At 55.1% G+C, this 20,603-nt stretch overlaps 2 protein-coding genes across 5 annotated transcripts in view; both read left to right on the top strand.

The window, feature by feature from the left end:
* Positions 1-24: 24 nt before the first annotated feature.
* LOC103067663 (uncharacterized) lies at positions 25-10,048 on the top strand. 3 transcript variants are annotated; one of them, XM_088129028.1, is made up of 6 exons: positions 25-178; positions 1,173-1,328; positions 3,591-3,692; positions 4,387-4,512; positions 8,954-9,063; positions 9,830-10,048. In XM_088129028.1, the coding sequence occupies exons 2-6, from the start codon at positions 1,173-1,175 to the stop codon at positions 9,885-9,887; spliced, it is 552 nt and encodes a 183-aa protein (XP_087985154.1). In that variant the 5' UTR covers positions 25-178; the 3' UTR covers positions 9,888-10,048. The 3 variants fall into 3 exon arrangements, with proteins under 3 accessions (XP_087985154.1, XP_087985155.1, XP_087985156.1); XM_088129029.1 differs by lacking the exon at positions 8,954-9,063; XM_088129030.1 differs by lacking the exon at positions 9,830-10,048 and having other exon boundaries at positions 8,822-9,063.
* A 125-nt stretch (positions 10,049-10,173) lies between these two features.
* MAPK8IP2 (mitogen-activated protein kinase 8 interacting protein 2) overlaps positions 10,174-20,603 on the top strand; it is a 45,539-nt gene continuing 35,109 nt past the window's right edge. For both annotated transcript variants that reach the window (XM_088129021.1, XM_088129020.1), the window contains exon 1: positions 10,174-13,874. In XM_088129021.1, the coding sequence (XP_087985147.1) occupies positions 13,810-13,874 (65 nt within the window). In that variant the 5' untranslated portion in view covers positions 10,174-13,809. The remainder of the gene's footprint in view (positions 13,875-20,603) is intronic.

The following is a 20,603-nucleotide window of genomic DNA, read 5'->3' as shown; positions in this document are numbered from 1 at the left end:
CAATCGGGGGCTGCCTCCCGGGCCCGCCCGGAGGCCGTGACGTAGGGAAGCGCGGCGCCAATCGCGGAGAGGCGGACGCCGTCGAGGGTGGTCGGGAGCGGCGCTGAGGCGACACGTGTACTGGTGTCTGTGTGAACGCGCTACCGGGGCCGGAGCACGCTCCGACTCGCGACGGAAGGTGCGTTCCCTCGAGAAGGCGAGCTCAGCGGGACTGTGGCTTCGCGCGGGGGAGGAGAATTGGGGTACAGCCGGGTGCGCCGCGGAAATATTGCGCATCCCCACGATCACGGGGCCGCTCGCCCTTCCCGCCCTCTCGGGCCGCCTGGGCGGGGCTGTTTGGGAGATTCCTCCCGCCCGCCCGGGGCTGAGCTGAGCCAAGCGGGCGCCCGGAGGCTCCCGCGGCCGGCGCGGCCGGACCCTGCTGTGCCCGCCCCCTCCGTGGCGGGGCGGGGCCTCTCGCAGGGGGCGCGGGGCCAGCTGCGAGCGGCGCGGGTCTCCCGGGGGGCGCGGCGGCTCCCCGAGCTGGGCGGGCGGCTGGCGGGCGCTTCGCGTCCCGGTCGCACCGTCCGGGCGAGGGAGGGCGGGTCGCCCCTCGCGGGATGATGAGACGTCTGCGAGCCGACCGCCGCCACGCCACGCCACGCCACGCCACGCCGCGGGCGGAGAGAAAAGCCTGCTCGGCCTCGGCAGCCGGGAGGGCGCCGCGCCTCCGAGGGCAGCTCCGCGGAGCACCTGCCCGCCGCTGCTTTTGCCGGGGTTGCGCCCCGTAACAGCCTGCCTCGCCCGGGCCGGGCCGGGCCGGGCCGGGCCGCTCCCCTTCTCACGGCCGCTGCGGTGCGGGGATGGGCGGGCTTCACCTCCGGGACTTTCCGTGGCCGCCGGGCGCCCCTTCCCCAGCGCAGCCTGCCTCGCCGTCTCCCCCATCAGGGCCACCCCCGGGGCTCTTGCGGGCGCTCCCCGCCGCCCCCCACGCGTGGCTCAGAAGGCAGCCCTGCCCCCTTTGCCTGCCCGCTGCTCTTCCAGGCGCAGAGCAGGGTGGGCACGGGTGCCGGGTTTCCCTGGGAGTCCGTTCCACCCGTGCCACAAGTAGGGCTGCCCTTGAGCTCCTTGGAGGCGGAGGGGTTTCCTAAAAAGCCCTGGCGCCGATCCAGGGATCTCGGGCTGTCTTCCAGATGCCAGCAAACGTGGAGATCAAGGCCCGGGTGCAGGATCTGGCCCAGCTGATCAGCAGGGTGGAGCAGCTGAGCGGGTCCCCTGCCCAGGTCCTGCTTCAGACAGACACCTTCTTTCCTGTTCCCCGCGGACGGCTGAAGCTTCGCGACTTGAGAGTGAGTATGCCAGCCAGCCAGCCAGCCAGCCAGCCAGCCGAGAGGGACGCGGGGCTCCGTTGGCTCCCCGTTTTGCCTCCTCAAGGGAGCCTCTGGTTTTAAAGTTGGCCTGTGTGAGTCCCTGACCTTTGTGAGTCCCTGACTCTGGTTCCCAATCAGATGTCTGAGAACGTAGTTAGAAGCGTGTTAAATGTCTGCTAAGGATCATTATTACGCATCCAGAAAAGTTTCGCGTTATCCCCAGCCCTTCCGCCCCTACCTGGTGCATTAAGGTGCCTTTCCTATTTCGGGTGCTCTTTTTCCACACAGCCTGGTGGAACGGACCCCCCTTCTGATGATGAGGGAGAGTCTTCCCAACGTGCTGTCTCTGCCCTCTTTAATTTTTCAGAGCAGGCAAAACTGCGTTACCGCCAAAATTCAGTTTCTGCTTAAGCAGGTCTCCTAAGCAGTCACGTTTATCTCTGATTTTACTGCCGCTGCTGGCACTGCTAAGGAGTGCTCCTCTATGCTTAAATCTAATGATTTTGGTAGCGCTCGTGTATAAAAAATTAGGCTGATCCCAGGCTTGAATCCCAGTGCTGAGATCTAGTGTTCCGGAATGTGGTAATTGTAGTGACCCAATGTTAGAATTTTCCTTCAGCGTTAGAAGAAGTGGTGGTCCTAGTGACCCTTTGCTATGTGTTCGGTCTTTCTGACCCTCCCCTCTCTTTCCTGCCGGTTCTTGCAAGGTCGCCAAACTCTCCTCTTTTTGCCTGTCTGGGAACACACACTTGGTTTGCCCTGAGTTTAGAACAGCTCCTCCCCTGAGCTCCCTGTTTGATCTGCCCAGCCTCGAGGTTCTTGAAAGAATAGTTCTTCCTCAGTTTTCAATCCACATTTCTACCAATCGTCTTAGAAGACAATTACCAGTTTCTGGGGGAGGGACACTCTACAGGATCCCTATTGGTTAGTGCGGGTGGGCCGCACTATTCTGCGAGAAGACGGAATCTGAGTAGACAACCAGCCTCTGCTCTGGAGGACAGAAGTTCAAGGTCTTGTGGGCAGAGAGGCAGTCGCCAGGCTGTCAGTCTAAGCGTGCGTTACCTCCTTGGCTGTGTTATGGTCAAAGTCGAGGACCCGGTCAGGCGTGCGCTAGAAGAAGCTGGAGTTTGCACGCCCGCGCACTCTCTCCTCTGCCAGAAACGAGTGTGACCAGTTCAGCCTGTCCTGCCTTTGAGCCCCAGGATAAGAGTTCTGGAAAGAAACAGGTTGGTGGGGCTTCAGATCAAAGGCCTTTCTCCGGTCTGCTGGCCGACAGCGATGACTTTCCCAACATATCCGGAAGGCTCCACGTTGCGAAGATCTGCCTGAACTAGGCAGAGCTGCATCCCTTAGCTTCGGCGGGCTCAAGGGGGGTGTCTGGCTGGATGCGCGAAAGCTTTTCCAGAGCTGAGAACACCACCCGGCCAGTCGGGGCCAACTGCATGTAACTCCAACTCACCGTGGGGATAATGTTGCTCGCTGTTTTGCTAAAGACACAATTTTGTGGGATTTGGAAATGTTTTTAGTTGGTGTTAGTACTCCAGCTTCCAAATCAGAATTTTTCATTTTATGTGAACATTGTCAACTATATTGTAGTAAGCTCTTGAAAATAATGAAGTTGAAATGTCACAACTCTTGGTATGTTACTCACAAAGTGGCTTCCCCCCATCCCCCTTTTGGCTGTTCTGTCCATGAACTTTCAATTATAAACAAGTTAAGCCAGCAGGTTCATTTAAACTTTGCAGGACCTTCCCCGTTCGGCATGCTGGGATCCTCATGCTGGGGATTAAGCAGGCAAGCAGCTCTAAGAGACCTCCAAGGAGCCCCAACAGCTGTAACTCAGGAGTCGGGCGTGTGCTGTACCCAAGCTGTGCCTTCAGGACGGCTAGCTGTGCTTCCGGCAGGTGGCCTTGAGGGTGGAACCCTTTCGCATTTGCAGTATGGGCAAGACAGGTGCAAACTGAGAAAGACTACAGGCAGATTTCCCCTGGTGTGTTGGACTACAATGCCTATCATTCTCAGGCAGCATAGCCTTAGGACATTCTGGCTGGGATTTTGTGAGCGAGTGCTGCCTCGATAGCAACAGATTGCAGAAGGCTTCTGTCAAAACTCCAGCCCCTCCTTGAACTACAGCCTGGGGAGCCAGTTTTAATAAAATGAGATTAATTTGCAGACCTGTTTGGCCTGATCCTGAGTCTTTCACCAGGCAAGGCGGGCTGTTGACCGATGTTTCCTTTGCAGGATGGCCGTGGACAGCTGGTGTTTTATGACCGGCCGAACTCCAGAGGCCCCAAGCTCTCTCACTTTACCATCTCTCCCACAGATGACCCCAGAGGACTTGCGGTAATGCTTCGTGGACTGGGAAGCGCGGCCTGTTGTGGGAATAGCAATAGGGGGCTGGTGTGGTGGACCCCAAGGCGTTTGGAGCCACGGAACAGCCATTCCGGAAGGGAACAGAAACCAGCCCTGCTCCCAGGATCCAGTGAATGGTTTGGGTATTTTTCCAGGTCAGGCAGTGCCCCGCATTCAACACCAAAACAGATTGGGCAGAGTCCGTTCCATGCGGCTGAGGCTCGGCAGCTCTGGGCCTGGGAACCCCCCATGGATGCCGCCTTGCAGTTTTTGAAAGGAAGGCAGGACCAGAGAGTAACCCCGTACAGAGTTAGAGGGTCTTTGGAAGGTAGATCAGTCCAGGCAGGGTCCACCTCATCTGGTCTCTCCCATTTCCCACGGGGGCCGTCCATGCTCCAGCAGCTGAGGGGTATCGGCGGTCCTCCCCTGCTCTTGTGCTGCAGGGACTGGCCTTGAGAGGCCCACAGCCTCTTCTTCATCTCCCCCGCTGTAGCTGCTCCACTCCTGGGTGATCCCGTGGGCCCCGTATCCAGGGGAGGAGAGAGAAAGGCCTTGAGATCTCTTAGGATGGGATTCTGGGCTGCGATCTGGGATGCGTTCCACTGCTTGAGCGGTAGGTGGTAAATTGGCGTAATGCCACGGTGGGTGCTGCAGGCCTTAAGCTCATGGCTTTCTTCGCGCACAGGCAGTGCTGTCCCAGGCGCTCGGAGAGCAAGGAGTGGTGAAGAAGGAGCGCCATCTCTACATGGTGGGCCAGACCCGCGTCCACGTGGATCATGTGGAAGGACTGGGCGACTTTGTGGAGCTGGAGGTGAGGAGGACTGACTGGTGAGGAGCGGTGTGTGGGAAGCCTTCCCGTTACGTGGCGAGCGCGAGAGCGAGAGGTGGCCTTACGGTCGGGTGCGGAACGGTGGGTCCCTGGACCCCTCCGCGGGGGCTCAGCAAGTCAGGTCTGGAGCAGCTAGAGGGAGGGGGCGGAGCAGGTGACCTGCTAGCGCCAGGGAGATCAGCGCGGGGGGGGGGGATTTAGGGGAGACGACGTCCTCCAGGAGAACTCAGAGTCCAGGATAGGACCGGGAGACCCAACCGTTGCCGACAGACGGACAGACAGACAAACGAGCGCCTCTTGCTGCCGCAGCTGGGCAGGAAACTCAGCGCCAGTTCCGGTTTATCAAAGATCAGCCAGAATGGTACAATTCAGTACAAAGTACGAATTAAGACATAAAGAACATGCCAGTAAACAATAAATGCCATTAGTGCCAATTAAAACCCTAACATCCGATTGTGCAGTTGGTAAGCAAGGTAGTAACATTTTGCTACCTGGGGGGTAATTTCACGGTTTGTATCAGCCAGTAGCAAAGGAGCATAAAGGGGAGCAGATTTGCCTGGATAATGCACAAGAATTGGCGAAAGTGCAAGCGTGGGGAATGCATGTGGGTTCACACCTTGTGCAAAGTATGTCTCGTTTCAGCCGCAGTTTGTTGAGCAAATCATACTAGTTTGCACATGGAGTAAGCCACAAATGATGGGTTACACCCCATAGGGGCACGGTTCCTAACTTGCGCTGAATCCGAATGAAACGAGACCCTAATGGCTCTGTGCGCTCCGTCACTCAGGCACTTGCTCATCCTGGTTCTGTGATACGGAGCTTGGGGGCTGGCAGTCCTGGTTTCTCATCTCCAAACTGTGTCTCCTGGCCACAATTTCATGAGGAACCCCTTATCTGGAGGTGGAGGTGCAGCAAATGCTAGCGCAAGTCTAGACTCTACAATTTGTTGATTTATATACATCTTGGCCGTGTTTAAGCTTAAACACGGCCAAGATGTATATAAATCAACAAATTATTACTTTATGCTCCAAGTCATGGATTCCATGTGAGGGGGCAGCATCTCAGTGCTTAGATTTTATGTCAAATGTGTTTTACAGTCCTTAAAGATGCAAAAGCAACTTGTGCAGCTGCAACGTGTCCATGGGTCCCTCTGTCCAGAATTCGGCTCCCTTTAGCCAGTATTCACCCAATCTGTTTAGCTCATCTAGGAGAAGGAGCAGGCTGGCTGACCCGTATTGGCTACCCCTTTGGCTACATCTGCTAGCTGCATCCAGTGAACTGGATAATGAGGGAGTTTGGGAAATCATCTTCCTAATACAGAAAATGCATGAATTTTAACATCTAAAAAAGCAATGGCTTAAAGTCCAAAGAGGTGACCACAATGACATCCTGAGTTATCATCTGGGAACAGCTGGACCCTTCTGCTCCTGAGGAAGTGGGCGTAACCCTTGATGAGATGCGCTCCGCCACCTGGGGGCAAGACCCCTACCCTGACTGGGATGAGCTGCCAGGGAGGGGAGGGGACAGGATCTCCCTGTGGGAGGGGGAGATGCCAGAGCCCCTTTTCAAAGGGCTGCCCTGGATCCAGCTGCCGCCCAGTGCCCAGCCTCTCCTTTGGGGGAAGGCTGTTGAGAACAAAGGCAGCCACAAAGGGCTCTGGACCCGTTTTGACCAGGGTTCAGGTTTGGGCCCTGGGTGGAAGCCGTGTTGGCTGCTCTCGCCGATGACCCAGAGCAGGACCCAGGTGGGTGAGCGACTCCACTGTTCCTGCTGGATCTCTCTCTGTGGCCTTCAACACCATCAACCACGGTATCCTTCTGGACCGCCTGCAAGGGTTTGGGGTCAGAGCCTTTGTTCTCCAGGGGGTCTGCAAAGGTCATGACAGTTGAAATGGCTAGCACTTAGAAAAGAAAGTTTCTCATAGAAGTTGTGGACTTCCAGGGAAGAAACGGTGAACTGAAGATGGCTCTGTCTTCTTTTTAAAGTCTATGACTGGGGCGGAACGAAGAGCTGGTGAGTAGACCGGCTCTTCGTAATTCCTCTCCAGACAAGGAGAGGACTTGAGATCCAGACAGCTGCTCCTTGTGAAGAGACTGCAAGACAAACTCTGGTCGGCGCCTTTGAAAGGACACTGAGCTCGCATATTTCCTTTTCTAATCACTTTCGGAAATTGCTTGTTAACTTCCTTTCAGCTATTAGGAACCTTTGGATCGGCAAGTTTTACAGCACTAGCTGAGTGTCCTTCAATCCTTAGCAAAAGAAGTTTTAAATACAAGTTTAAGCCCCCCCCAAAAAAATTCTGGAATAAACAGCAAAAGGGTGATTAAAACTTGGATTTTAGAAAGTTGCAAATAGACCAAAGGTGCAGATAAATTTGAAATAAGATTTTGGAATTAATTATAAAGAATCCTTCCTGTGGGAAAATGCTTTTGTTTTGAATTCTTTAAAAATAAATAAATAAAAAAGACTAACAATTGGACACTAGAGGGAACTTGAAGGAACTAAAGATTACAATTAAAGGAGAAGAACACTCAAACTTGACTTACAAATACAGAATGAAGCAAAATATTTTAACATTGGACATATTGAAGAATATTTTTGAACAATGAACCGAGAAGTTAATTTTAAGAGTGTCTGCCTCTATTGATAGACTGTGTTTAAAAGATGCTATGAAAGAGGAACAAATATTACCTGACATGATTGAGACTGATTTGAAAGTGGATTTAAAAATGACAGGCTACAAGAATGACATGGAAGAAGATACTATGCTGGACATACAAAAGAAACCAGCTGATGTCTTAATAATTAAAAGGGATAAACAAATAACAAACCAAGAGAGTGACCTGGTTAATTTTCCTATACTGGATTTACAAAAGAGGCTTGTTAAAGCTTTGAAGAATTTTGTGAGAAGGGACAAGGAAAAAATGAAAAGAAATCAAGGGACTAAATATCAAGACTATTAGAAGTAAAAGGAAGGAATATAAAGTTGGCTTGTTTGAACAAAGTTAAAATAGATACGTTGTTATTTCTGGTAACCCTTAATGGACTTTTGGTGACCCCAGAACTGAAATGACGATGCTTTATGGATTTGCTTATAGATAAGAGATGGGATACGGGAAGAAGAGATCATTTGTTGTATTTTAAGAGAAGGTGATAAATTACTAAAATTGTTTATACTTGTGATCAAGGGAACATACTTCTTTACATATTTATTTTCCTTCTCTTTACTATATTCTTATTTTTTTCTTTCTATTTTTCTATCTTTTCTCTTTTTTTCTTTTCTGCACCTTCTATTTTTTTCTTTTTATACTTTTCTTTTTTTTAGTTTGTATTATTTTTATTGTTGTAAATTGTAATCTTTAATAAAATTACTATTAAAAGAAAAGAAAGTTTCCAAAAGATCCAGACAGGCTTGAACAAAGAGGCTGAATGAGTCGATGAACAGAAAGTTCTGCCTCTGGATAGGAAGAATGTAAGGCACAGATCTGGGATGCGGGAGACTCGGCTTGACAGTGGTGCAAAGGAATGGGATCTGGATGTCCTTGCTGACCTCAGGTTGAACGTGAGTCAGCAGCGGGACGCAGCTCTTAAAAAGGCCAATGCTGTCTTGGAGTGTCTTAGCAGAAGGATCGATCCCAGGCCATGGGAAGTAATTGTGCTGTTCTTCCATGGTCAGACCCGACTTGGAATACAAGTGGTTAAAAAAAACCAGGCAAATTAGAGAGAGGTTGGAGGAGGAATACAGACCCCTACGAAGAACCGTCTTTAAGCATCTGCTGGGCTAGAGGACAGGAGCAGAACCAAGAATCCTAAAGCGATGTAAGCCCCAAGGAAGCAGGTTCACGCTAAACGTGAGGAGGAGCCTTCTGACTGTACAGACTGTCGGCCCGTAAAACCAACTGCCCTGTGAAGATGTAAATTCTTTACTGGGGGTCTTCGTGGGGTCTGGATGTTCATCTGTCAGAGAAACTCACGGGGGAGAGACTGGACTAAATGGCCTCTGAGAACCCTTCTGACGCTGATTGCGCGACGTCTCTTGAGTTGCCGTAAAGAAGAGGGAGAGATCATTGGGCGGGGTCAAAAGCCACAAGGTGAAACTCTGCGAAAGCAGAATCGTGTTATTAGGAGGAACTCCTGATAGTAAGAGTGTTCCTCAGTGGAAGAGGCGTGTTCCCCTTCACGGGGTTGGATGGCCATCTGTCAGAAACGTTTTACTCGGTCGTGCACCGGACGGGGTGGGACTAGCCGGCCACTGAGATCCCTTCCACCTCTCTGATTCTCTGTGTTGCAGATGCCCAGCGCCTCTAGCAATGGGGAGGGAGTGGGCATCTGCCACGCAGAGGAGTCCCCCCTCCCCCGGCTCCCAAAGCTGGAATACGGGAGACGCTTCCCTGAATTGTTCCTCCTTTGTCCCTGATGGCAGAACGGAGCAGGTAAACACTGTTCGCCATGTTGCCGCGTGATCTCCCAGACAGCCAGACCGTGCCTGGAGGTGATAAACACGGTCGGAGAAAAGAGCTGTGAAAGAAACAGGTAAGGTTTTCATGCACAGAGCACGGTCTCTCGGGGAGAGCGGAAAGGAAGTTAAGGCGGCTAAGGAACTGGAAGGAGGGGAACTCCCGGAGTGGGAGAGACGGAGAAGAAGGGGGCGGCTGGCAAGCCAAGGGCAGTTTGGTCTGCTGAAGAAATACCAGTTGTGGCACGGATGGAAGACCACTGAAGATCGGTGGGCTCTGGGGTGAATGTAGGTAACTACGAAAGAGGAGGACCAAGCTTTGTGGGATCTCTCTGCCCCGCGCAGAATTCCCAAGGAGAAGATCAGCGTTCTGCCAGCCACGGTGGTCGGTAGCCACGCTTTATCTGAGGCCTTGATTAGATGTAAGGGGAACTTCATTATTGTTACACGGATAACCACAGACTGGCTGCACTGCCTTCGAAGAAGCATTACGGTGCAAACAGGGCAATAGTTAATCGCTGAATGACAGCAATTGGAATCATACAGTGATCTGCTGCTTTACTGAATTTCAACCTTTTTACATTGGTTATGGCAGGAGAACGGGGGTGGGCGTGGGGGCGGGGGCGGATCCGAAGACCCATCTAATTAACCAGCTTTAGCACCATGTTGCTTACTGTGCTGTCAGCCATAAAAGGCAGCCTCTCAGAGGAACCGACTTTTGTCTACCTCGGGCCCTTACAAATAAGTTCCTGCATGGTCTCCCAAGGTAGGCTTTCGCATGTGGGGGTTGGCAGCACTCCCTTCCTTGCCGCGTCTGTGAGCGCAATATCCCATTTTCTGCAGGTGGTGTTACAGGAACAACAGAGTCTCCAGGAGGGTGAGGAAGTGGCCCGGCAACTGATGTGCAGGTTGGGCATAGAGGTGAACGATCTGATCAGTGGGGCTTACCTGGACCTTCTGCTGGCAGGAGGGGAGTCCCATCTGTGACAGTGGACCATCGTGACGGTTGGAGAACATCTTGGGGTCATCTTGCCACTTGGTTGAATAAAATGTGATGGACGCTGAGATGAGCGCACTGAAAAATGAGTGAGCCAGCCTGTTCAGGAAAAGCAGTTTATTTTGTACCTGAAGACCACAGATCCTAAGTTATATCAGATCAAAATTTGTCTTGCCCGAGGAGGACCTGTTCTGACAGAGGTGTCTTTGTGGGAAGACTGCAGCGGGCTTTGTTCCTGAAAAGGAGTTTAGGAGCCCACCCCCATTTCAACTCAGTGATGTGGCACCCCACCCCCACCCCCAGTATGTACAGTTTATCAGCTTATGTGCCTGTGTGGTTTGAGACACATGAAGCAGGTGTAGAAATGCCCAAGTGGCACTCTCTGAAGCTGGAGGGGTCCTCAGGAGCCCTTCTCTGGCTGCCAAAGGAAAAAGCTTTCTTGGATGGTAGCAGCTTCTGGCTAATAAGAGTCTTCGTTAAATGGTCTGCAGGGTACAAGAATCTTTGTAGTTAGGTTCGTAGCCCCAGATGTCTTGCCCCTTCCCCTGTGACTTACATGCTGAAGGATAAAAGGAGCTTTATAGGATTGGCCATCACCAAGCCCTGACTTCGTTCACATATGCTAAACCATGACTCAGTTAACCATGGTTTATTGGGTAAGCCCCAGTTGGCTAGGTTCACACACCAGACTAAAGAGAAGCCAAATCAGCTAAGCTGGCCTAGCTTGTGTGGACCTGGTCCCTCTGCACTGCCCTTTTGAACCTGTGGCAATGGTGGTGCATACTGACCTGGAAGATGGATAGACGTGGTCTGTGAGGTGAACCATTCTTAAAATGCCAGCCTTACAAGTTTGACCTTTCACTGGTGAGGTCAAATGCTGAGGGCGACCAGGCATCCCTTCTGCCATCAAGAGACTCCCCTCCGTGTGCCAGTGGCAGAGAGAGGAAGGCTGGACTTCTTAGGTGGCCACATATTTTGGTCTTCTCGGATGCTGAAAGGGCTGTCTTCCTCTCCAACCATCCTGGGGATTTTTTTTTTAAATATCCACTGTGGCGCATTGGTGTAACAATCTGCCCCACACAACTCCCAACTTCAGTAACTCTCCTTGCAACCAGTAATGATTCAAAAGAAAGTTCATTTATGGGGAACAAGTGTACAGTTCCAACGCATTGCTAAGACTGAGCCCGCCCCTGCCAAAAGTTGCATTTACCCTTTTTTCTCTTTCTCCCTTGCACCCCCTAACCTCCCAGTCTTCTCACACTCGCTCGTTGGTACGACTTTGAGCATTCCTCGGTCTTTGATAACAGCCCATCTGCCTCTAACGGTCATTTCTTCCATCCATCCTTCCAGCTCCTTCCAGCACTCCCCCCCCCCCCCCGTCTCTGAACCCAAGCAAGCAAGCTGGCAAGTAAGGTGGTCAGTTGATTGTGAGGATTCTGACAACTGGAAGTTAGAATGACCATGATAACCCACCTCACAGGGTTGTGTGTGTGTGTGTGTAGCAGTATATAATAAAAACACACAAGTGGAAGTAGCATGACAAAAGAGGCATCTGCTGAAACGCTTTGTGGAGCCCAGCAATACCAGTAGGGTTGGCAAGGAGGAGATGAAACTGAGCGCAACAGTTGGAGACCCTCCCAGGAGAAGTATCCTAGGACAGGTAGAATGGAGGACGTACGAGTGCACAGAAGAAGAAGCAGGAGTCACCCCATTTGTACTTAACAGCAGTTTTCTATTATGCTTTGCAATATGGTCTCATAACACACCAGACTACTCTAAAGAGAGGGAATGAGTTTGTGGGTCTGCATGATTTATTTATTTATTTATTTATTAAATATATATAGCTGCCCATCTACCAAAAGGAACTCTGGGTGGTGGACAAAGTAAAAATAATGCATTAAAAGCCACCATTTAAGTCAAACTCTGTTGAGGCTCCAATAAAAACTTACACCCATCTGCCAATCACCCTGTGCCGCTACCATCACCATCCTGGCCACGATCTCTGGGCGGGTAGGATAGGTCGTCACTGGTGTCCTGAAGGCCACGGGGTCAGGGCCATCTGTGTCGCTGGGGGAGGGCTGCTCCATGAGGCCTGGTCTTTGTTCTGGGCCATTTGTTCCTCCCCCTCCCTCACTGCAAGGTTGGTGCTGGACAGAGGGTCAGGCCTTCCGAAGCCCTGAGCTGGGAGGGCACCTCCTCTTGCCTCCATTGCCAGAAGACACAAGGACATTGGCATGGAGAGTTGTGGGTCTTTGTGTTGGAGGGAAGCTGTGCTTTGTCATTCTGGCTGAAGCTGCGCCTGATGGGACACCGTGGCTGAGATGTTCTCAGAGTTAGAATCTGTGGCCCCCCGTCTGGCACACCAATCCCAATGTGTTGAGTTACCATCATTCACAGTCTAACGCTAGGCTTGGACGTTCTTTCAATCGATGTCAGCAGAGAATGTGCTGCAGAAAGGGGCAAAGCAGAGAAGGACCTCAGAGAAGACTCCCACCACCTTCTGCCCTCCAGACGTCCTGGACTGCGAATCTGTTGGCGGGACGCTCTGGGAGGCACCGGACTGGGGAAGGGTGCTTCATCTAGGCTTCTCTTCTCTTGGCCCGCGTTTCCTGGGAAGACAGCAGCTGGTGCCTGCCCACCCTGCGGGCAGCCCAGGCACCTTAGCAACCAGGAGTCTGGGCGGAGGGGCAGGGCCTAGTGGGAAGGCCCCAGGAGCCCTGCTTGGTGTGCCAAGCCCGAGCCACAGGACCTGCCTCTAATTGGAGTTTCTTTAATTGGCTCTTTGGGGAGGGAGGCATCCTCTTGCCTCCCTCTCGGCCCACAGTGCTCCAATTTGCTCAGGCCGCTTCTGCGCGGAGTCTGACGGCTGGCAAGGCAGAGGGCTCGGCCGCCACCGGGGCCCTGTTGCGGTGAAGCAGCTGCTCCCAGAATCGGGGCCTTTCTGACTTCCGCTGCCAGGAGAACGGAGGCGGCGAACCCTCTCTGCCCATCGTCCCCCCACGAGAACCGGGGGCCCAGCACTGCGCGCCGACCCCCATCCTGCAGCCACGGCGGGCAGGCCGGCAGCCGCCCCCCCGGCGCCCTCTCGCAGCCCGCGCCTTCCCTCTTCAGCGCCCGATCCAGGGACAGCTCCTCGCGGCCGCCCTTCAGCACCACCGGCGCGGACAGCTCCCCACGGCAAGCCGCGGGGTCCGCCGCCCGCGCCCGAACGCTCCGAACCGGGCCGTCCAGCCTCTCCAGGGGCCGCCCGCCCCCTAAGCGCCCCCCGCCCCCGGAGCTCCCCCGCCTCTGCACCGGCACCGGGCGCCCGCTTTGCTCTGCCGTCTTGGGGGAGGCGCCCGCCGGGTTGGGGGCGCAGGGAGGGGCGGGGACGTTCCGGCCGCCGCCGCCGCCGTCGCCCCCGACCCGGTCGGCTGGCGGTGTCGCGCCGCGCATCCGCAGTGGGGAGGGGGCGCTGTGGAGCCTCGCTCGGCCTCGCCCCTCCTCCTCTCCGCCTCCCGCCGAGCCGCGCCGCGCCGGAGAACGACGGGCGGGTGGGTATTGGCTGCGCCGCCCCGCTCGCACCCGCCGCAGCCAGGGGGAGGCGCGGACCCCCCCGCGCTGTTCAACCGGGCCCGGCCGGAGGGAGCGCGAGCGCGAGCGCGCCATGGCTGTTGCGGCTGTTGCGAGCCTTTCCGGGCAGCATCCGCAGTGAAGACCCGCCGCCGACACCGCCCCGACCGGCCCGGCCTCGCCTCCCCCTCGCCTCGCCCGCGGCGCCTCGCCTCTCTCTCTCCCCCTGCTCGGCTCGGCTCGGCTGCGCGGCGCGGCGCTGCGCCCGGAGAAGATGGCGGATCGGGCGGAAATGTTCTCGCTCTCCACCTTCCACTCGCTCTCGCCGCCCAGCTGCAGGTAAGCCGCCGCCGCCCGCGCCCCTCGCCCCTCGCCGGCCGCCGCCCGGGCCTCCAGGGAAGGACTGAGCCCGGAGGCAGCCCTCGGAGGGCCGGAGAGGGAGCGCGGCTCCCCGGCGGAGAGATGCCTGGCCCGACGGGCTCCGACACCCTCCCCGGGGCCACGTCCGCAGCCCTGTGCGGAGGAGCGCCGGGCCTGGGAGGGGCAGGCTGAGAAGGCGCTCCCGCCGGCCCGGGCGCTCCGCTTGCAGGCCGGGGCCGGTTCCTCTGGCTGAGCGACGGGCGGCTCCTCGGGAGGAGCCGGGCCTGGTCCCCGCCGGCCTCGGGCGACAGCTGGGCCAGGAATTAACTCGCCCGCGCTCGGACAGCAGCCTGCGCTGGGCCTGCCTGGTCCGCGGGGTCGCCGGCCGCTCCCTCCCCGCCCTTCCAAGAGGCCGGGTCGGCCGCTCCGCGTGACTGTTCACCGCGGGACCCGTCCATCCGTCTCTTGGTCGGCGTCGGGGGACGGGGAGGGGGAGGGGGCGCTCGGACCAGGGGAGGAGCGAGCCTGCTTCTCCTCCCGTCCGGGGGCTGCAGCACCCGAGGCGTTTCACCGCTTCGTCGGTGCCCATCCGGCCCTTCCTATTAAGGAGAATTTGTACCGGACTCGGCGGCTCTGGAGCGGCCTCAGAGAAGCCGGTCCCGCCCGGGAGCCCTCTCCGGCTCCTGCTGGGCGCCCGGCGCTCCTTCCCTTCAGGCTCTGCCAGAAGGAGGGCCCGAAGCTGAGCTTGGTCCTGGCTGGCCTCTGATCCTGACCCTCCTTCGGAAGGTGCCAGGCTGAGCACCGAGGCCACCTTGGGCATGAGTGGTCCTGAGGGGAGAGTTGGGCCTTAGTGGGCCTGGTTGCTGCCCACCCCACCAACAGGCAAGCTGGGCAGGTGGCAGACCCCCCCCCTCCCGCCTTCCCTGCGCCCTCCTTTCTCTCCTCGCCAGGCTCAGTCTGGCAGGCAGCCAGCCAGCGCCACCTTCTCCAGATGGGCGGCAGCCTGTCCCTCCTGGGGCCCTCAGCAGCAGTGGGGCAAGGGCTGCAGAGAGGCTCCAGCCTGCCTGGCGGGCCTCCATCTTCAAGCCAGAGGGAGGCTTTGGGGGGTGTTGCCTGCGTATCGGGGAATGAGTAGCACCCCTTTTGGTGGGGCTTCTGGTCCTCCTGGCCATGGAGGAGTTTTCCTTGGGGACCTCCAGAGGTGCTGGACTCCAGCCTCCACCATGAGGCCAGAGCTGCTCCCAGAGGGTTCCCACTGAGAACCCATGTTCTCTTATCTGGGAGAAGGACCCTGACCCAGGGCAGGCTCTGCAGTGAAGGGCGATCCTTGGGCAAGACAAGCAGCTGGAAATCTAGTGGGGGGGGGTGCATGTCTGGGCAGGGAAGGCACACGGATGGATCCCGGTGGCTGTAAGAGCACAAGAAGCACCTTGGTGGATCAGCCGAGGCCTGTCCTAGTCCAGGGTTTGGCTTTTCCCAGTGGCCAACTAGATGCCCTCCTTCTGGGGAGCTCACAACATGGAGGGGGAGAGACCTATTGTTCTGCTGTGGCTGTTCTCCTGAAAGGGGTCTTTGGAAACACGCTGCCCTCCGCCCAGAGATGTGGCTGCAGGGGATCGAGGTGCAAAGAAGCAGGGTGTGGCGTAGAGGTTGAAGTGTTGGGCTGGGCCCCAGAAACTGCCTCTTTCTCGGCTTGCCAGGGTGGGATAAAATCAGGGGAGAGCCACCAGTAAGCCACTTTGAGCTCCTGGAAGAAAGACAGGATAGGAATCAAATAAAGAAATCAGTGGAAAGGGCAGGAATATTGTCAGTGGAATTCAGAGCCCCTTTTCCCCTCCTGGGATCTGTTATGGATGAGCAGGGATCCTAGAGATCTGTTTTCAGCACAAAGGGGGAGGTGGGGATGCGATGAAGTCCAGGATGGCGTGGCCTTCTGCAGACTGGCCTGGGCTGAGCAGCCCCACTGCACCCCTCCCAATCTGGCCCTTCCAGAGGAGCTGGTGTGGCACTTCTTGGACTTCCTAACTAGCAGAGCATTTGCCTTGGCCAGCTGGCAGTCTACCAGGCCACCTGGAGGGTGCCACACGGTGTGTATGTGTGTGTGTGTATATTTCGGATGCAAGAATTACAGTTGGGTGGGTGGGCTCCGTGGTTCTGATGAAAGAGAAGTGGGTGCCCCACTCTAAAAGGAGGTTTGGGTTGTCTTTGGCCTATTTTCTCGGGGGGGGGCAGTGTGACAGCAGAAGGAGATAGATGGCTCTGGCAATAAACATTTGTGGACACCTCAAGGGAGGCTCGTTGCTCAGGGATGAACCGTGCGAGTCTCAGGTCCTCTTTTCAGGATCTGGCACAGCTGAAAAAACGTTCTCATATCCTGGACCGCCAGGGGCAGAAGACAAAACACACGCTCCCCATAAGGCTGCCATACGTGCACAGCCCCAAACCACATTTAAACAACGTACTGAACCAGATAAGTCGATGGCAACATTTGGCTTGGCTTCTTTGCATGTTGGGCTTGGCCTGTTAATAGCACAGCCAGTAATGCCAAGGACTTACTGTGCGAGGAGTTGTTTGGGACCAGGGAGAAGGGGGCAGTCATTTCACTGGTGTTGCAGAAGCATTGCTGGACCTCTGGTGGATCCCAGGTGGATCCCTGTCCTTTGGAACAGCATCCTTGGCCTTGACCCTTCTGTTCTTTAGGAAAACTTTGAAAACTTTGCTCTTCCAGCAGGGCAAGTTGTGAACCTACTGGAGCATTTATATTTTACATTTTTATCCTCCTGGGTGGTGTTGCTGTTTTATTGCCTTACCCAACTTGTAAGTTGCCTTAAGTTGCTAGTCAGTTAGGTGCCCCTATAAGCTGAATGAATGAATGAATGAAAAGATAGCCATCTGTTGGCTCAAAGTTATTGGTAACGAGGGCACAGCAGGAGCCAGGCTACTCCAGGGACTGAGCACCGTGGCCGGAAGAGCCTGATGGGTAAGAAGGGGGCCCCGGACCAGGAGCATCATGGATAGGTTCAGACATGGCCTGGCGGAGGAAGGAAGAGGCATTGCCACAGGATGCTGGAGAGCTTCAGATGCCCACCACAGCCCATTCTTTCCCTGCTTAATGTAGGGCCTAAGCCAACACTGGGAGGGTCTCGCCATGGGGTTTCCCAGCAGATTCATGTAGTGGGACGGACCTGCGTGGCTCTCCCTCGCAAAGGCCATTCTGTGTGGCTGTTCTGCCCACAGAGGGGCATTGTCTGCTGGGATGAGGTCTGGAGAGTAACAAAACATTGGAGCACCACGGCTGAAGAGAGCTGGTGAGACGCCATGTTTAATAGAGGGCATCCGTTCCTTTGATGCCACGCACGCAAAGCCATGCCCTTGGGGTTGTCTCCTGCGCTTGTGATGTGCACTTCTCCCTCTGGGACGCCCATTCAGGCTGGATTTGCACCACATGCTTAACCTGGTCACTGACCTGACTTGCATTTTGCATACGCACATCCCACTGAACTGCAGAATGCCCAAACAGGCTGTGGGGCAGACAACGAACCTGCTTCACAGATAACGCAGGTGTAGTCAGGGTGCCTTTCAGTGAGCGGTTAAGCCTGTGTGAGGATGCAGCCAATGGAGCAACTTGCTGTGAAAGATGAAAAGTGACCAAGCGCAGAAACGGAGTCAGGCCTGGTCCGGCTTCGTCTCTGCTGTGTTTAAGCAGGACTTGTTCCAGGAACCACCAGGAGAGGCCCTGCACTCATCCAGGCCCATCTTCCATGTTGCATGCCATCAAGCAATGGTGCCCTTCCCTCAGCCAGGTCCTCAGCTCCCCACGATTGTACGTAATAAGGTATTAGCTTCAACTACTGAGGAGCTGGACTAGATCCATTCTTTCTCCCGAGAAGCATCTTGCTTACTCTCTGGGTGAGAGACCTCCATAGGTGCTTCTCCCAGCTAGACCTTGAAAATGCTCCAAGGTGGATATGGTGGCACTGTTACGGAGCTCCTCAGGAGTCAGAGCTGAAGCACAGAGAGTGCTATTTGGCCAAATATGAAGGAGGGGGAGGAAATGTATAGTTTAATGATTGAAGCAGAAACTGTCGCTCAGCTTGCACAACATGGAAGTTGGACAGCTCGTGCTTCAGCATGGGGTGGGAACCAGGCCATCAGGTTATTTATTTGGGCACTGCACATTCACAGCAATTACATTTGGGTAGCCCAGATTTAGGGTCAAGCGTGCTGCTTGAATCTGGTTCATCAATAAGTTGTGTTACCTACTTCAGCTAAAGATGCTACAACGGGAAATCTTGCAATATAAATCTTGCTTCTCTCCTCCCCCCCACCCCGCCCCATGCATCCATGAATTACACTGGAAAGCAGTAATTGCTGTTTCCTAGGCCCTGGAGTGCAGCCTCTGCGCATGAGCAGGAGAGCTCTGTTTGGAGTAGAGGCAGTGCTCTCCCCACTTTGGCCCCTTCAGAAGGTCCTCCCAAGGGGATAGGGGCCCCACCAAGGAGCTGAGGCAAGGGGGATCAAGGCTTACTCCTTGCTCAAGAAGGCTCAGGTCAAGCTTGTGCTTACTCCTGCCAACTACGAGTAAGTGCAAGCAGGTTTGCTGGGTAACCCCTGGGTGGTAAGGGATACGGAATCATGTTTACTTCTTATTTCAGCTCCTAGTCTACCCAAGGCAGCTCTGTAAAAAGAAAACAAATTCTGAAATAATTAAAACTCAAGTTAACAACCAACCCACCCACCCGGAGACAGCCCTAAAATCATTATTCAGCCCATTCCAGAGACCTGGAGTGCTCATTTCTGAAACATGCGACTTTTCCTCTCTGCCCGGCATTCAAGAGCTGGCACCAAACCTTCATCTGTTACAGGGAGGTGCAACTGTCCCAGCTCGGGACTTGCTCTGACACCCTCCCCAGGGGCCCTGGTGGTGTCCAATATTGGCCTCTTGATTCTCTTTTTCTGGGCCAGCCACACCTGTCCTCTGCTTCCTGGCCCCTCCCATGCAGAGGGGCTGCAGTGAAGCCCAGGGCCGTTTCTGCTGCCGCCTGCCACGGGCTCTTGGCGTCCATCACCTCCCCTTGGCCACCTGGGCGGGCAGGGACCTTCTCTCTGTTGGGGCCTCGTGGAGAGTTGATCGCTTGTCAACCAGCCTCCAAATGCAGGGCCTCGTTCTGTTTTTTCCACGGATCCCACAAAGGAATGTGAGGGCCGGAGTTCAGTCAGCTGGCACTGGCTGAAAAGGGTTTCAAGCGCCACCCCCTGAACAGATGGTCGAAAGTCACACCCATGGGAGGGAAAGCCCTGGGACAGTGGAGAAGCTGTGCTGTGGAAATGGCAAACACCTAGTTACTACCGTTCCCGTCACCCCAGCCCAGGCAGCTGAAAAGGGAGCTCAAGGCCATGTTCTGCTTGGCTCAAGCCCTTGGAAGTGCTCCTAGCCCAGAGCAGAGCAGAGCCGAGTAGCAGAGCAGGGATCCCGGGCAGGGCGGTCAGCAACTCCCACCAGAGATTCTGGGGTGGTGGAGCCCCAGTAGCTCACACGGGCCGTGGGGGGAGGTCTCTGAGGGGGGCTGGGAAAGGCCCTTCTTCCCGTCCCTGAGCCTGCAGAAGGCGGTGGCTGGCGAGGAGGGGTCTGTGCTGCTGTAATGCTTCGGAAGGGCCTGGGCTGCCCTGCCCTGCCCTGCCCTGCCCTGCCCTGCCCTGCCCTGCCCTGCCCTGCCCTGCCCTGCCCTGCCCTTCGAGCATGGGCTTGGAGGAGAAAGGCGGCTTGGCCCTCTGTCTGGGGACCAGTCCCCAGTGCTCACGAACTGGGTGCTTGTAACATGCGGGCTGCACTGGGCCCTTGGAATAGCAGCAGAGGAAGCCACGGTTTCAGCAAATAAAATTGCAGCAGTGGCAGATTCTGTGCATTTTTAGGCATAAACAATGGTGCGAAGCTTAAGTCCTGATTATCACTGGCTAAAGCTACGTGTGTAAGTTGAACTCCTCTGTTGGTGGGAATTGCTGAGTCTGCAGAGGCTTGCATAAATTGGGTGCATTTTAAATCAAGGCTCTTGCCAGCCCTTCAGGTAGGCCAGGACGGGAAGCAGACGCCACAAGAACGCCTGGAAAATAACAGAGCCTGGAAAGCCTGCCAGAGTTTCCTCTGCTCCAGCAGAATCGAGGCTATTTTGAATGGTTGCCTTCCTCTCTTCCCAGGGCTGAGCTGTCCTTTACTTTCTCCTTTATTGTCCTCTTAAACCGTTCCACTAAAGGTCCTTGCATTCCCTTGCCAACATTATCTCTTCACCCTCTGCACTCCTTTAAAAAATGTAACAGCGTAAGAGGATGGAAGGGAGTAAATAAGTGAATGGGAAAAAAAAATAAAATAGTGAAAACTGACCAAATACTCAGATCGCAATGGCTGATCAGGATCAGGAATTTTGTGGGATCTTGGACCACGTCTTACGTGCTAGTGAAATATGGTGGGGAAGGTGGGCACCCTAAGTCAGGAATGGGGATTGTTCCCAAAGGGAAGCCTCCACCTGCTTGTTTTCAAGGCCTTCCCTCCCTTCCTTCCGCCCGAGAGTTGCCATGGCTGTGTTTGCCCCCCCCCCCCTTTTCAGGTTCACTTCTGATACGTTGGTCCACCTGCCTCCCTGAAGCTTAGGGATGCTGCCTCAGTAGAAGCATTTAGCGTCGCCAGAGAAGAACAGTGCAGGTGCCGCGGAG

The sequence above is a fragment of the Python bivittatus genome, unplaced genomic scaffold (assembly GCF_059951505.1).
Source record: "Python bivittatus isolate LINGU-HERP-01145 unplaced genomic scaffold, Pbiv_v1 ctg000730_np1212, whole genome shotgun sequence".
Taxonomy (NCBI): domain Eukaryota; kingdom Metazoa; phylum Chordata; class Lepidosauria; order Squamata; family Pythonidae; genus Python; species Python bivittatus.
Note: the sequence above shows the minus strand (reverse complement) of the source record. Positions and strands in the feature narration are given on the sequence as shown.